This window comes from Eurypyga helias, unplaced genomic scaffold (genome assembly GCF_000690775.1).
Source record: "Eurypyga helias isolate BGI_N326 unplaced genomic scaffold, ASM69077v1 scaffold16656, whole genome shotgun sequence".
NCBI lineage: Eukaryota > Metazoa > Chordata > Aves > Eurypygiformes > Eurypygidae > Eurypyga > Eurypyga helias.
In genome coordinates, this window is record NW_010257484.1 from 55,014 (window position 1) to 72,301 (window position 17,288).

The 17,288-nt window shown below is 41.2% G+C and overlaps 1 protein-coding gene across 1 annotated transcript in view; it reads right to left on the minus strand.

The window, feature by feature from the left end:
- Positions 1 to 17,053, minus strand: part of TERT (telomerase reverse transcriptase) — a gene marked incomplete at its 5' end in the record, with an annotated part of 32,614 nt that extends 15,561 nt beyond the window's left edge. Inside the window, 8 exons of the mRNA XM_010154040.1 lie at positions 359 to 444; positions 2,420 to 2,515; positions 2,890 to 3,051; positions 4,295 to 4,477; positions 7,758 to 7,947; positions 12,249 to 12,444; positions 14,950 to 15,152; positions 15,399 to 17,053. Of these exons, the coding sequence (XP_010152342.1) occupies positions 359 to 444; positions 2,420 to 2,515; positions 2,890 to 3,051; positions 4,295 to 4,477; positions 7,758 to 7,947; positions 12,249 to 12,444; positions 14,950 to 15,152; positions 15,399 to 17,053 (2,771 nt within the window). The remainder of the gene's footprint in view (positions 1 to 358; positions 445 to 2,419; positions 2,516 to 2,889; positions 3,052 to 4,294; positions 4,478 to 7,757; positions 7,948 to 12,248; positions 12,445 to 14,949; positions 15,153 to 15,398) is intronic.
- Positions 17,054 to 17,288: the final 235 nt, after the last annotated feature.

A 17,288-nucleotide genomic window follows, 5' to 3' on the forward strand; every position in this document is an offset into this window, starting at 1 on the left:
GGCTGTCTTCAAGGCCAGGCTGGATGATGCTCTGAGCAACCTGGTCTAGTGGAAGGTGTCCCTGCCCATGGTAGGGGGATTGGAACTAGATGGTCTTTAATGTCCCTTCCAACCCAAACCATTGTATGAACATCATCCAGGTGTGAAAGGGAAATTTTATGCAAATATAAATTTGATTCCAAAGTCTTCATACTTTTATGGAGCTTAAACTGATACAGATTTCATATGAACACAAAAATAAAATTTTTAAGGGATAGCTATCAAAAATCCCCTGAATTAAAATTATCCTGTTTAACAGAAAATCACAACCAGTCAACAAAACCAAACACACTATACAAAGAAAAATTAACTTTTTTACCTGTTCCCAATCTTCAGGATGTTGTTATATACCACTTGAAGAAAAAAATTAAATAGGCTGGAACTTGTCTCATTAAAAGTTAAGCTCTAGAAACAGGACAAAGCAAAACAAGATTTGTACTTCAGAAATGTACTAAAACTGTAATATAAACTTTAAAAGATAGATAGAAACCTTTATGGACATTTAGACTGCAGTAGTTCAAACCCCTGAGGTAAGAAAAAAAACCCCACCTAAACCAAGATCTGAACATACACAGTGAAAATCTGCTCACATACAATAAGTGAATGGTGCAGGATTTTTGTTTGTTTATTTGTTTTGCTTTAGGAGAAAAGTAATTTTGTTTCACATTTCATGGTAAAATAGTCAAATATAACATTTTTTAAGCACTGGTATATTATACTGGATTGTTACAATGTATGAGCCACTGTCTACCCTGCAAGAAAACATCTGTAACTGTCATGCTCTTTCTGACACCGCAGTATAGATACACTGACACGCCAGTTCTACGGCAAAACGTTCTTTGCCACATGTTACCGGTGATTCCATGCATGACTGTCCACCCAGTACTTATAAAGCTTTTTGTAAAGGCTTTAACATAAATTAGGTGATAAAAAACTAATTTAGAGTATTTTAAATCCTTTTAACAATGACTTAATGAGAACCAAAGGAGAATTGCTTCCTGTTTGCAGAGACTAGGCATCAGACAAACACACCCAGCTTTTGATAGAGCCACGCGAGATCATGGTCATGTGGATTGAAAAACCAACACAGTGCACTCGTGGTGCAGACACCCAGGCAGACACGATACTTTTCTCAGAATGCCTTTTTTCTGCTCAAAGAAAAAAAAATCATACACACAAATTGTTTTCAAAAGCAAAATATCTCGAATTGGAGTGCTGCTGTGCACTATATATAAATAAATCAGATGACCACGGGGAAAAAAGAACAAAGCAAAACCTACATACGCCATCATCATGGATCCACCTACTCATTAGGCTCTCTGCACTACCCACACGGTGTATTCTACTCCTGTGCCCATAGATACACAAGACCCCTTCACTTGCATGTTTGAAGCATAAATTACCCTACGTCAAAGTTTTCTAATGGTGAGTTTAGGGGGGGGAAAAAAAAAAAAGGTAAAGTAGCCTGTGAGAAATACCTGTCTGGTCATCTGATGCTCAGGAATCTTGTAGGTTGTTACTATGGAACACCATGATGCACAGAAATAAGATGTATTAAGAAACTGATTGAGCATATCACCTACTTCTCTGCCTTTCCCTGTCATGCTCCTTGCACAGAAGGAAGTCTTGAGAACAAACATTTGGAATTAGTACAGTCCTCTGCAGCACAAGGATTAAAACCACAGAAGGATGATTGCTTCTTGTAAGAAAATGTCAGTTGAAGTAAATTTAAATTATCATATTTAACTGCACTCTTATTCACTGAAAGCAAGAAATCTCCACAAAAGTCAAAAGAGTTGATCTTGTTTTGTGCTGCATTTTAATGCTTATACGGAAAAGTCCGTTCTTATCAACTTAGGTAATCATTAACATAAGCTTTTTTTTAAAAAAAAAGAAAGGTCATTTTTCTATTCTGTGCAGTTTGCTCTGCAAGTTGCCACATCTATTTCCTTAGCTTAGAATACACTTCAGTCAACCTTACTTCTGTAAGATTTTGGAGACAGCAAATGTTGAAGCCCTTCTGTACTAGAGAGTTAATGTCTCACTTGAGAAGTGTTGCAAAAAACAATGGGATTAGGAAAGGAAAAAAAAAAAAACAGTGGTTAATTTGAGACAATGAGAAACTCTGGGAAAAACCGGAAGGACATTTTGTCAGATTTCTTGCCTATTACACTCCTTCCACTGAACACTGAGAGCCTCTTATAAACATTAAAGTAGAGATGACAAAAATCTTTCTACGGAAGGTAACTAAAGAGAGTTTAGTTACCCATAATACATACCCATCACCCCATAATACATACATTCAATCAAAAATCCCAATCCTTCTCAAATTCTCCTGTAGCTTTCTTTTTCAGTTGAAAAGAAGCTGCCTAATACTTACCTGTTCAACTACTATTGCATTATGCAATGAGGTTTTGTCCTGAAGCTGGGACACAAACTGCTTCATATCTGGCATAAAATCCTTGAAAGTAGAAACCTGTATATTGAGTGTAAAGAAATAAATGACAAAAGCAATAGACAATTCAGCACCACACTTTTATTCAGGGCAGGTCCAAGGGCCAGCCTTAATGCATTATTTTAATCCAACAATTCTGCTATTACTAAAACAAAATATCTCCCTCACATATCTATTTCCATAACACTTTTATCTTTATTCTTACTAATGTTGAGTAAAAAGTAAAGAGTAAAAAGCAGCCTGGCTACCTCTGGAAAATAACCAACACTTCAAAACATGCTTATGAAATAATTGCCTAATTCCATTTGTGACCACAAATGCTATAAACAAAAGTATTCCTAGGATCAAAATGAATCTACAGCAGCAAATAAGAAAAAAAATTCAGCAAGTCATACATGTCTCCTATAGAACTTCCTGGCTTTTCCATTTCTGGTAATCATAATCACAGCATAGCACCGTATGCAGTAGACAGTTCTTTTTTCAGGGTTTAAGATCCGTGAAATCACTTCCACAAGTTTATTGTGAGGAATGGTATCATAAGCCCTGGACACATCAGTCTGAAACAGAAGAAATATCTTCCATTATGTATTCATCAGTATCACCGTAAAGACTGTGGTAGTATGGAAAAAGTATTGCTGTAGGACGTAAACAAGGCTGAAGAAGAAATCACATAGGAGCAAAATTATTGTATCATTCAGTCCAAACTGGTGACAAAAGAGAATCTCATTGCTCATCTGCAGAACCTTTCCTCACTCATCAAGGAGTTCTTCCTTACAAGGGATAACTAAACCACCAGTTTTAACACAATTCTTGTTATTAACAGATGATACCGTGTGCAACCTGAAATCTAACACTCAGCCTTCCATTGTTCAACTGAAGTTCACTGCTGATAGTTTTATATGTTTAAGCATTTTAAGAAAACTTCCTCTCCATATGTTCGTGGAGGTGACATCTTAGGCGTGTGGAAAGCTGCAAACCCAGATGTATTGCCTTTCCTGAACTTCATACTGCAATCTTACCTCTGCTTTACCTGTCATAGTCAAAATTCAAAATCCTCTGAAGAATCAACAATCTTAGGAGAACTAAGTCAATGACATGATTCTTTGGCTTCAAAGGTAACAAGGCAATCACTCAAAGTAATTTCGGGACAGGATGACAACTGACACACCAGACCACGGGAGAGGAGCCCACTATAATACACCTAAGTCTGTCATTTACAGACATCCGTATAAATCACCCCAATTCAAAGCTACGAACTGAGCTCAAACAAAAGGTTTCCTGCTACACATAACTGAAAACCAAAAGTGTTAGGAAGAAACTCCTTCAAACAGTGGAATACAGCAAGCAATCATTTTTTTCAAGTGGGAGAAGAAATCTGTTGGTGAGACACTTGAGTTCAAACATTCATTTTCAACAGAAACTAATGATACTGAGATAGAAGAGACCTATTGCTAAAAAGATGCTGAATTTATCCAAATGTGCACAGCAAGGTTTTCCCTAGTTCTTTCTTTGAGAAGAATGTGCAGAAGCAAGACCTGCTACATGACAGAAAGACAGACAGAAAAATATCCAGGTAAAGGAAGTGCTCCTGCAGGGACAACCCCCCTCAAACAAACAAACAAAAAAATCAACCAACCCCCCAACCAAAAAAAACAACCAGAGTCTGTGTTAGGTATGCACAAAAGTTTATTTTGAAAAATAAGTAACTACGCACTCAGATCACAGCTAGTACAGCTATGAAAGTATCTGCACAAGCTGACTCTGAAAAGCTACTTTGAATATATAACTAAAAAGACATACCTTTACGTAGTAGAGATGAGGAATTTCATCACCTGATTCCAGAACCTTTGTAACAAACTTCTTCCATGTCTTGTAGATATCATCCTTCCCAAACACTGAAGAGCCAATTAAACTGGTGTTTATGGTCCGTTCATAGTTTAATACACTAAATAGGTTTTTCATCTGAGTGTTGTAGTGATGCAACTAAAGAGACCAAAGAGAATCACCTTAAATGATGATGAAACATTATGTTTTGTGCACTACAGATTTCAGTTAGGTGAAATATGAGATTAAATGTATATATTTACTATATTATTTTAGTCAGTTGCAGTTCTCAGAAAGCCTGCAGTAACAACCCGGGAGTGACAAAGCAGTCTCAGTTCCTATAGCAATTTTTTTTTCCCCTCTGTACTTGACTCTTGGAAATCAAGGTGTAATAGTGAAGGAGATAAACAAATGGACTCCAGCAAATAAAACCTTCACCAATTAGAAGATATCTTAAACATCTTTAATTCTCTCTGCTGCAGCTTATCACTGCAACAAGAGCAGCAAAAAGAACACGTGCCCCGAGACTTTAGGCTAACCATCAGCTGAGCCTCCAGACATACTTTGTGCACGTACGTTAGCAAAGATTTAACTCTCAGCCACGGGAACGGCAAAGTACACCAAAGCGGCAGTGAAGGCACACAGGTCGATTACCTCTGGAAACGCCTTCAGGAAAAAATTATTGACAGACCTGGCAACAAATGACTGCAGAAAGAGCAAGCCATGCTACTGAAGAAAATAAACAAACGTAGTGTACTTGGGAATCAGTTTAGAGCTACAGATAAAACCTCTAAAATGTTTACATAGCACATAAAAGGGATTTTACTCTCAATGGTAGCACTGTGATCATTGTTATGGATACACTGAACTACTAATTATGGAAGCATTTCAATTCATCTGAAAACACTGACTTTTGCAGTGAAAAAAAAATCAATTACAGGTTTCAGTGAAAAGCTGGCAAAACTAAAGCACACCAAAAAGGTTACATGCACTAGTGCCACTGCCAAAACAACTTGATCCAACGGTACTGTTTCAGATAAGGTAATTATGTTCGTTCATTGGCTGATCTTGCAAAATGTTTTTGATCAGTTTATAAACCAAAGCTTTTTGAAAATCAAGACGCTTTCCTGAACTATGGCAGTGGTATCTTTTCTGTTATAGGCCAAGTTCCTAACAAAAACAATCAAAAGGTTAGAGGTGTAGCTCAAAGGCAAGCAGAAGCAGCAAGATTAAAGTCATCATTAGTAGAAAAGTTGCTCCCTTCCTTCTTAACAAGCATATCCCAGGATGGTCATTTTTCCACAAAAGGCACACTACACAGCCATATGGGTGTCAGCAAGTGAGTCAATGAGAGACAATTGAAACTGGTTTCAAACCCAGTCTGAACTAGACCTGAGAGACCTGGAGTTGCAGTAGTCACAGCAGCTCCCCATTTTCATGTTAGAAGGATTTCCCTCATACCTCTTAATTCCCTGGAACCAGGCTAATCCACAGGGTTCTTAACCTTTTTGTAAAACCTAAAGATCTGCTGGAATCTCTGCAGAACACAGTAAAAGACTAAGCTCTCAGACATATTAGATCTTTTAGAACCTTGCTGCCTCCCACTGCTTTGAGCTTCCCATTAAAAATAAATTTTAAAAAAAAAGGTTTAAATTAAATAGGAAGAAGGATGTAAGCAAACACACAAAACATTTGAAACAGAACAAAATCAGTGTCGATTTGAGGATAGAGTCACAGAATTGGACCCATGCCACCACGTATTTTGCAGCAAAATTTGAGAGTTGCCCAGAAAATCAAAAGTTGGCTTGCTGGATATTTGGGAGACTATCTCTGGCAATTTATGTGGATACAGTGCAGTGTTCAGCTACAGAAGCTGGCCAAGACTACCCCAGCTATGCTAAACTGGCTAACTGGCTTCCAAATTCAAAAACTTGGAATACTTTCAGACAGAACTGGAAGATTTTCTCCCTTCTACAAGTTAAATGCTAGGAGGAAAGCAGAGAGCAGAGACAAGCTGGATATGGTAAAGGATGAAAAGCTGGAACAGAGCACAGGCTAAAAGGCCATGACAGAAACACTGAGTAGGCAGGCATCCAAGTCATTTTACACTGGACACTTCCCTCTGCCTCAGTCTACTGTCTGAGAAGAGAGGTAACACCACTACCACCTTCCCTTTCATGCATTTACAAAAAATCATTAGCTATGCTTTGTGACTAGTTTAGACAGATGAGGTCTGTCTAAAAGCTGAAGACCTCAGTGTCCTCAGTTATCTGTCAGCACTCTCCAACAGGAGATATTCCCTCTCAGCTAAAGGGCAGCCAGGTTAGCTCCAATCACTTGACCAGCAACGACAGTTCATAGAATCACAGAATGGTTTGGGTTGGAAGGGACCTTAAAGACCATCTAGTTCCAACCCCTCTGCCATGGGCAGGGACACCTTCCACTAGACCAGGTTGCTCAAAGCCTCATCCAGCCTGGCCTTGCTACTGAACCTTCATCTTCTTCAGTATATTCATGTCATCCTTTAGCCAGATCAGTTACAGAAGCAACAGCACCCATAAATCACTGCAGCTACTTCCAAAACAGCTGTGTGCATATTCTGAAATCTGACAGTCTGACAGTCACAGAAAGACTCAGAAGTAACACATCAGAACAGTTTTTAGTTGATTATTCTGGGCACTGCCTGTTCCCACACTGCAGTAACTCCCAGCTTCCTTCCCATCTCCCTACTACTCTTGACCCCAGCTTCCTCACCTTTCTCAGGCCTTCTCCTGTAACATGCCCAACCCACACTGTTCGGCCCCAGGGCTGAGCTGGCACCACAGCCAACGACCTGATCCACGTGCACCATCAGTATTCTGGTAAATCCCAACCGGCCAAACTCATCCATCCCCCACCCTCTGGTGCATCAAACACACCGCTGTCGGCAGAGCGCGAGGCTCAGTCTCAGGGTCGTGGATTCCAGCCCCATGTTGCACACCACCAAAAACCAGCGCTACAGCTACCAGGAGGAAAATTAACTCCATCCCAGACAAAAAACAGGACATATGTGTTAGTTCAGAATACTGAACATCTTTGAGATTTCTGTCCTTCTGCTCCCACGCATGACCAATACCCAGCACAGCCAGAGACAATCAGCAAGCCTGAAGGGAAAGGGCTGGAAAGAGAAGAGAAATATGATTACCTGACAGGCCACACCATTCTGCTAGACTCATTTCCTTAGACAGGCTTGCCTGCCCAAGCACGTGATTCTGGAATTGCAGCCTAATGGCAATTACGCATTGGGAAGGGAGAAGTTAAGTTGCAACAGGCAAACCCATTCAGTCGTTCTGATTTGAATGCTTGAGTTCACTATGTTAAAACTAGTTTTATATACACACAAGACACTTTATTAGCTGCCTACATCAAACCCACGTAAAACAATAAGGAAAATAAAAACCTTCTTTTCTCTGCCTTCCTTGCTCAATGCTCGTGCTTCTGCAACACCGCTCACTTTGACTATGGGTCTTAACCCGTTCATTTTGGGAATGAAGCGGAGCTTTGATGCCATAGGAATATATTTATTCCGGCGGATATCTTCAATCTCCTCTGAAGATAAAGCACGTAGATGTACTTGGGCAAAATGGTTTCTAAAATACAAATACACATGTAGCGTAAGCAATGGGAGAGGCAGTTGAGTTAAAACATTTAATCTCTTGGTGATAACTGAAGCAAAATAATTTTTCCACTAAGACAATTACAAATACTAGCCTCTGCAGAAAGTGACAGGGAAATCTGAATTTCAGAACAATTTCACGGTATCTTAATGACAGTGTAAAACAACAATAAGAAAGTACACATTTCTGCTTGATGCAAATTAAGATAATTAAAGAAAACCTTAATTAATACAAATGAAAATATAAGCACAGATTAGCAGAGTATATTTGACCATCATGAAATACTTTTTATGCAGGACAACAGTAAGTTGGATATTTCTCATGGTTTCAGAAGCTTGAAAGACATTAACAACGACGAATAGAACCTTCTGAAAACTGGGTTAAGAAAGATCCAGGGAAGGACTTACACACTGTAATGGGCTGTTCTACTCATAACATTTAGGAGCCCTACTACTTATTAAAAGTTACAGTGAACCGAGACACGAGAATATACAGACAACATAAGGGCATTTCGGTATCCAGTAACACAATTCAAAAGAATTGATCTGATGAGCAGGTATCAGCTAAACTGAACAGCAGAGAACAATGAAGAAGGGAAGGCCTCCAAGTCACAGGTTCTGAGACCCGTAAGTTCATCTCACAGGGAAATGTGTTTCCCCCTCAGGCATCCCCTCAGGGTTTACAGTTCAGTGTAGCTTAGTCCAAATCAGTACTCCCCCATGCAATGAGGAAGGAATTGGAGGTGATGTGAAAGCCCTGAATGAATCTCCTGCACTGCTTGTGTTGTTCAGAAGGACAAAACATGCCGTTCCAAAAAGGCCTACAGATTCCTAGTGGTTAGAATGCTTCCCTGGGAAGAGAAGCAAGACAATTCAAATCTCTGCAGAAAGGGGGATGCAAATTTAAATTTGCATTATTCTCATCCCACACCAACCAATGGGCCGGTTTAGCAAAAGGAGGCCACACTATCACAAAAGCAGCGGATGGGCGGTGGAAACCTGGTAAGCATGCTCTAGGAGACACCTGAGAAGCCAAGCACACAGGTAAACGAGGCACGCAAATACTTCTACATGCCAGCACAACTCCCATACAAGCTAATGACCCAGCTGCTTGGGAACTGTCGGTGCTCGAGTGATAGTGCTTCACACGTAAAAGGTATAGGGGCATCCAGGGCTGGCAAGTTAAGCTACGGCTCAGCAAGGGTTTCAAGGATTTATATTCAAACTTTGGAATTAAATTCCTGGTGCAGATGTAGCCCAAAGTAAAGAAGAATGGACAGGAAATTACTTTTCCACAGCTACATATCACTACTATTTATTATGACTTCAGTTCTATCCTGAACCCATAAAACTTAATCATGTACTATATTATTAGCTAGATCACTACGATCAAAACAAAGAACAGTTCAACTGGAACAACTGAATGATCAAATCTCCATCACTTCGCAATTCACATTTAACACTCAGGGGGAAAAAAAAAACCCCAACCCACAACTCAAACAAAAACAACCATGATATAAAAAGTATGACTTCCTCTGAAAGTGAAGACAAAGACCATTTATTGGCAGATCTCCACATTGCTACCACCTCTGGCTAGCTGTAGAACTGGATGGCATCTTGCCTGCAGCAACACTCATTGCTTATTGCATGGCATTTATAGCAGCAAACACGCACTGATCTAGTGGCCCCTGAACCACCCTACTCTCATTTGTACGCTCACGGCGCTGTTACACACTGGAACTCGGAGGAAGCTGAGTGAGAGAACCTTCCGATGGGGGAAGATACACTGTTCCTGCAGCATTTTCAATCCTCAGCAGCTACTGTGCATGGCAAGGGCAGGGCAGGTGTGGTCCTTACAAAACCAGGTGCTGTCACCATGACACTGGGTATATTATTTTTAAAACATGACTTTATTCTGTTGGCCAGGTAACTTGAACCAACGGTATCATTAAATTCTGTTTTTTGCTGAATAAAGTACTATTGTTAATTTGGGGTGTTACGCTTGGTATAGTTTCAAAAATGAATGGAAAGTTGTCCGTGTGCAGAGTCCAGCACACTCTACCCTCCACCCATACAGCAACACAAACACAGATTTGGGTCCCCTCCCAGAACCGTGGTCTGTAGCCTTAGGGGGATTCTGCACAGGAAGATCTCCTCGCACTGACAGCCCTTCAGGGTGCGGGTTTACTCCCTAATGACAAAGGCACGCTCACGAGTAAAGCCTGGGTCCGCTCCATCCAGCCCCCTTCATCCATCCTCTTCCTCCCAGATGAGGATGTTGGATAACTGGAAAGGCACCAGCGGCCACACTTGGCTGTGAACACCTTCCCACAAGCCAGCTCAGAGCAACGGCCACGAGCAGCCCCAGCTGAAGAGGAGGAAGAGCCAGGACAGCCACAGAAAAGCCATCAGGGCAAGAACTGAGGCCACCAAGCCTCTTCCTCCAGGGAAGATGGAAGCAACTCAACAGCCTGCGGCACTGATTCACCAACAGCGACTCAAAGCACTGCCTGGGTAAGAGGGGATGGTGCCTGGAGAGTCCTGGAATGGCCAAGGAAACACAGGAAGCCCAAAACAGCTGGTTCACAAGATCTCTAACCTCCAGTTTCTCTCCTCCCACATGAAGTGGGCAGCTTGCTGACTGTACGAGCACAGCAAGCTGGATTAGCAGGCATCACGTTGCACAGCACGCCCAGAAAGCAGCATGCTGCTGAAGCGCGGCTGCTGGGCCCAGACTAAAAGCACGTGTAGCTGCGTATGCTGCAGCCAACGTAAACACCCTGGCTTAGAGCACGCCTTTGGCAAGCACACAGCAATACTTCCTTGGGATGCTTCCCCAGCTTCCACTAATCTGCACTTCAGGGACTTCCAGAGCCAAAGATGAGAAGGAGCTTCCTGCACAGCAGGGAGGAAATCTGAAGAAACTGGATCAACCAGATCAGGGTCTTCAGAGTTCAAAGCAAGTTGTCCTTAAACACAGGGTTTTTTTCTTGGGAATATGAACAAAAGGCCTAAAACCAAACACACCTGTTTTCTTTTAATTGCATACCCCACTAAAAACAGGATTATAGCTCATATGCTTAATTTAGTACTTGGTGATACTTTATGCCAAAAAGTAGCCTTTGAAGTACATTAAAACTACATAAACTGCTAATTACAACACTGAGGCTGTTAGTCTGTAGACAACACAAACAGACTATGTGGGACTGAAAATTACATTCTCCTACTACTACTTAAATTGCATCCTCTGTGCTACAACTGCAAGCAGAATGAGGCCCCATTAAGTGCAAAGGCACATGCAGAAATGCTGCGCTGGGGATGCCAATGTTGAAATGGGGGAACAGCGGGGCAGGAGGGGGAAAAAAACAAAAACAAAAATCACACACACAGCATTGCAGACCAAGAGACTGCTGTGAAAGGAAAAGGTTCACCATATAAAATGGCCATTAAAACACAAGACATCAAGTGGGCTCATTTTGCACAGGTCCAAAGTGCTCTCAGACACCAACAGTTTACAGTGAAAACCCAGCAGATGAGAACCAGGGAGATGTGTGCACAATACTGTTCATTAAAACTGCCCTCAGATCTTTCCTATTTTCCTCACTTAAATTGCTTAACATTGAAATCTTAAATAATGTCATAACTTAATACCTGCATGCGTTTTTAAGACCAAAAAAACAGCATGGAATTCCATAGCTGCACTAAAAAAAGAAGCTGTGGCTTTTAAACCCCTCAACCTTCAGGGGAAAAACAAATAACCCAAAACAAAACAAAAAAACCCAAACAAAACCACAAACCTATGTCTGAATTTATGAAGAGAGCATTGCAGCATTTCAGCATAAGTTTGTTCTTTGGTTTTTGTTTGGTTGGTGTTGGTTGTTTGGCTTTGGGGTTTTTTTTTGTTAATTAAAGCAGTTGAAGCAAATGCAGTTATTTTTTAAATTAACTTTCCCAAGGTTACTTTGGAATTCTGTCACTAGGTTTTACTCTCTGTTTTGACAAGTCAATTTCTTACACCTTCTAACAATATCCTCTTCATAATGGATTTTATTGGTAAAAGAGAAACCTTTGCAATAAGGAATTCCAAATCTGAATCTGTTTTCTCACACAAAATATTTCTGAACTTACAATCTAAGGTTGAATTTTCTTTTGGGAAATTAAGAAAATAAAATTAGGATAAATGGGCAACAAATGAAAGCAGAATTATAACTTCACAATATAAAACACGAGATTACCACATATTCCATTAACATTTGATTAGTTTTCTAATGTTACCTAATTCCAATGTTCTGTAACTTGCCCCAAATAAGCTTTCGGTAGTAGAAAAGCCTGTTTTTCTGGAACATGGTCTCGGTGACATAGAAAAATGATCTGAGCAACTCCACAACATAGGTATCCATCAGCCAGTATAGGAACTTAGCCAAAAGTTCTTCACGGAAACAATGCTCATAGGCAGGAACAAAGTGATCACCTTCAACAAACAATTCAAAGGTAGTTATAGTAAATCTCAACTATTTGTAGTAGTAAAGAAACAGAACGTACAAACAAAGAACCCACACATAACACTCTTCTCTTAGCTTGAGGTTAATGGAAAGGAAAAAAAGCAAATACAAACAATTGCATGGATGCCACTCCAAATTTCCACCGGCATTAAATAACCTGACTGACTCAAGCTTAAAGTACAAACATAGAAACTAATTTGCAGTGACAAACTGACATACAGGATACAGATACATGGCATTAGTAGCCAAATACGTACTTTCTTACCCCAACATTGAGCAAGATCTTCAGTGCACAATGGCACAAATATTGTGAAGGGAAAGGTAAAATGGAAATAAGTCCACTAGCATATAAAACAACAAAAATAAGCAAAACAATGAAAATACTTGGGTATACTGTAAAAATATCAGTATTAAACTGAGCTGACTTGGGGATGAGAATGATGTTCTGATTTCCCAGTAACAGGAAAATTAATTTCAGGGCTAGGATTTATTTTAGACATCCTAAATAAAACTTATCACTGAGTTCATCAGCACTTACAGTATTTAGATGGCACAAAAATTATGAACCCAGGACACTCCTAGCTACTTTCAAATTTAAGGCCACATAGATCTGTAGAAATGCCTAAATACAGGTAGGTGAATAGGGAATCCAACCCTGTGCTACAAAACTGAATTTTTGCCAGCTTCCAATAATACTTTTCCTAATTAAATTTAAGAGAATTTAGCAAAATACAACAGGATAATTTAAAGAAATTATACAGAAATATTACTTCAGCTGCATAGTACAGATCAAGATTATGGCACAAACGGGTAAAATGCAGCTTAATTCTGACACAACACAGCTGAGGCTTAAAACTGAAACTTATAAAATGGAAACGTTTCCATTTCTCTACCCTGCTTGGGTTTTGCATGCTTTGGAGTGGAGACATTTTCCTGTACATACAGCACCTAAGAAAAGACTCCCATAAAGAGAGAAAAGAGTGTTCACTTCAACAGGAACCAGGTAGCACCAGCGAAAAAGGAATCCAACGACTGTTAGAAAATTCTCTGACTGATGAGTTGCAATATTATAATAGTGCTGACACACAAATTAAATCAGGGTGGTGTTAAGTAGCTGTCCTTGAACTAGAGGGTTTGTTTTGTAAGTGATGACTACAAGTCAGGGAGCTGTCAAGAAACCACTACGACTGCTTTTGGAGGAAAAAACAAAATAAACCACATACAGTGCAGCAAAGCAATTAAATGTGTGTTTGAACTTCAAGCACAAGGGAGTAGTTTCACCATATCAAGCCTATGTGTTGCTTTTCCTGGAATAAGGCCAGAAAGTAAGAGGGTATTCCATTTTTTTAAGATAAGATGTTCCAAAGGACTATGAAGCAAATGTCTATTTTACAGTATTTAAAAAAAATATTTAACTCCTCAGCATTGTGAAAACCATGTTTTTGAGCCACCGTTTCTGAATAAAGAACCAATATATTTGCCAGAATTAACAGTTGCTAAAGGAGGTGTATTCTCCCCCATTTTTCACATCAATTCTCAAACATCAGACTTCATTTTCCTCCTGTCTTACGAAGGGCCTGTAGTAGTTTCCGAACCTGGTCCTATCTTTTAAAAAGGCATACCGTTTCAACTCCCGTTACGGTAGGCTCCGAGTACATCACCAGGTAAGAATAAACACTGCTAACATACCAGTTAAGGAAGCGCAATCCACACTGTGTAGATGGCAAGCGGAAGGACAGAAAAATGACAACATGCATTAAACCCTACAGCAACCAACCAGAGAACCACAGCTCCAGCCGAGATTTAAGTCCTAGGGTAGTCTCTGAGGAAAGACTTCTTCAAGGAAGCAAGATTTACCTATCTGCAAAGGCGACTAAGCAGGAGGGATTCGTACAGAATTTGGAGCAATCAGCCCTCGTGTCAGCTTTCAGCCAGGGACCACTCGGTCTGGTGACCTCTCAGGGCTGACGTGTGAGCAGGAAGAACAGCACACTGCGGGATGAAGGTTCGCTCCCATAGCGGAGGAACAGAGACCACTGCAAGTGTCCCGATTTGCCTTTAGTTCTCGCTGCAGGCTTACAGTAGCCAACAGGCAGACCGACTGCATTTGTTCCTTACGTGCTTAGGTCATACTACAATGACTTTCCAGAGTTACTGCAATTTGGAGGGTAGGGGTGGAAGAGTTTTGTTGAAAGGCTCAAGTTCTTAATTCGTGTTTATGAAAACGCCATCCCATCAAACACAAAAAGTGTGAATGAAAACAATGAAAACAAGTTTTGGAAGGAAGACGGGCTTAAGTGCTCTTCCACCACCAATTACCAACACTACTAGGCTCGTTCTCTCGGCTACAGTTATTATCAATGAACCCAACAGCTCTGAACCCAACAGAATTCAACACCCTCCCCTCCCCACCTTAAACACGAACACCAGTCACCTGACACCCCCACCGCTTAGTTCCTTAATATAAGAAGTACCTTTGACTAGACGAAGCCACACGCAGTCATTCACTCTCATCTTCCACATCAACTCCTGCAACGAAAGCTTATCAAACTTCCCCATGGAAATGAATGCTTTCACGTTTTTTAAGAACCGGCACTTGTTATAGTTTGAACCCCAGAGCTCAGCAGGGATGACCCGCAGCAGGCACGCCCTCACAAAGACATACACCTGCCAGTGGCTGGTGGGGGAAGCCACACGCAGTCATTCACTCTCATCTTCCACATCAACTCCTGCAACGAAAGCTTATCAAACTTCCCCATGGAAATGAATGCTTTCACGTTTTTTAAGAACCGGCACTTGTTATAGTTTGAACCCCAGAGCTCAGCAGGGATGACCCGCAGCAGGCACGCCCTCACAAAGACATACACCTGCCAGTGGCTGGTGGGGCAGCTGCTTGAGGAGCGCCCGGATGGGCGAATCGCACCCCTCTCCCGGGTTCTGCTCCTCGCTCCGCGACTCCCCGCGCGCAGTTTGTGCAAGAGGAGCACCTAAGTTGTCTGGCACACCAGCGTGACCAGGTTCACATCTGCTGCTTGTCACACACTGAGCAGGCTCTTTCCCACACTGTTCTGCTTGCTCGCGAACCTCTGCTTCCCCAGGCAAGGCTGCCCGAGAAGGCAGCTCAGTTTTTCTGACACTGGTTTCAGGTATCCGGACAGGGCAATTTTTTCTCAGGAAAGCTAAGTAAGGGCACTTCCCGTGGTTCTTTAACAGTTTCTGAAACGTATGTCTCATTTGCCAGTAGCGTTTGGGCAACCTCTTCTTTCTCCACTTGTGATGCGGCACGCTTTGGCCATGCTTTTGCTTCAAAGGATTTTGGCTTAAGAATATAGTTTCTATAAGCCGTCTTCCACCTGCCTGACTGCCCTGCAAGCGATTCAATAAAAACGACTTAGGAAAGCATTCTTGGAAACTCCTGCGAGAATACAGAAGCAGCTTCCTGTCAATGTACATGGAGGAACGCAAGGGCGTGTTTGGTAACTTCTTTGCCAAATGAGCTAGGGGATTTTCCTGGCTTCTGCACGTTGAAGAAACGCCCTCCGTGGGTTTGATGTGCACAGAATCCAACTGAGATTTATACATATGCATCTCTACTCCTTTCCTATGGGATTCTGCTTGCATGTCAATGCTGGACTTTAAAGGTTTGTTACTCTGAACTCCTCGCAGGAAAGAGCTTTCACCTGCCACAAACGTCTTCCCATCATGAAGTGATGCGTGAACTAAAGAAGGACCAGACATATCACTGTTACTTCTTTGAGAAATATGCTTTTCTTTAATGAGACTTACAGAATGTGATGGTACATACCCAGTGCTGTATTTCTTGGAACTACTTTGGTTTACATCAGAAGTGATATGGCAAGCATTTTCCTCTCTCTCCTCTACTTTTGCTCTCTTAGATGGAATTTCAAGTTGTTCCCTATCCAGCTTTCTTTTTAAAGATGGTGCCATAGCTGACAAACATAACCTGGAGCTACTCTGGTTTTCCAGACGTTCAGTAACCGTTCTGTTCTGTTCACTTGCCTTAGAAGCAGCTTTTGCAGAATAGCGGTAACCCGACACTAAGCTTTGGATCTTGTTACCATTTTTATTTCCCACGGAGACATTAGCTTCGGGTCTTTGTCTGCACTTCCACCAATGCGACTTTGAAAGATACTGCCTATGAAACATAAGCCTTTTTTGTATAAAGCCAAGCAAGCTACTACGTCTGTGCTTTGCAACCCTCTGCTTAACAAACACTGGGGATGAGTCCACACCACACGAAATAAGTTCATAAACTGGTTGCCCGCAAACTTGGTAACAATTGCTAGGGGGAACCAGCATAAAGATGGCACAGTGTTCCAGTAAATACATCATCACATCATCCCCTATCCTGCTCAGCAATGTTTCCCAGAGGCCGCTCATACGAATAGTTTCTGTTACAGTGTTGGGTAGGTAGCTGTATACACTTGACATCGGCATGATTGGGAAGTGAGAACTGTTTTCATCCAGTAAGGAGTATCCGTAGGCGAGGATATTCTTCTTTCTTTTTTCACACATTCTCTGAACGACTCTTGTGACGACTTCACTCTGACTAGACAACTGAGGAGAGGAAAAAAAAAGAAAATTCACTTTTAACATTGACTCTTTCGTATACCGCAATACACACATGAAATAGGCGTGCAAGGAACACCATCCTAGACACCAGAGCTAGGTCAAATCTTTCCAAGCAACAGTATTGATTCACAAGCGCCATACCCAAGAAGAAAGTTTTTTCAAGAGTACCACATACATGCAGCAACGCGAACGTTGCTTCAAGGAAGTCTTATAAACGCCT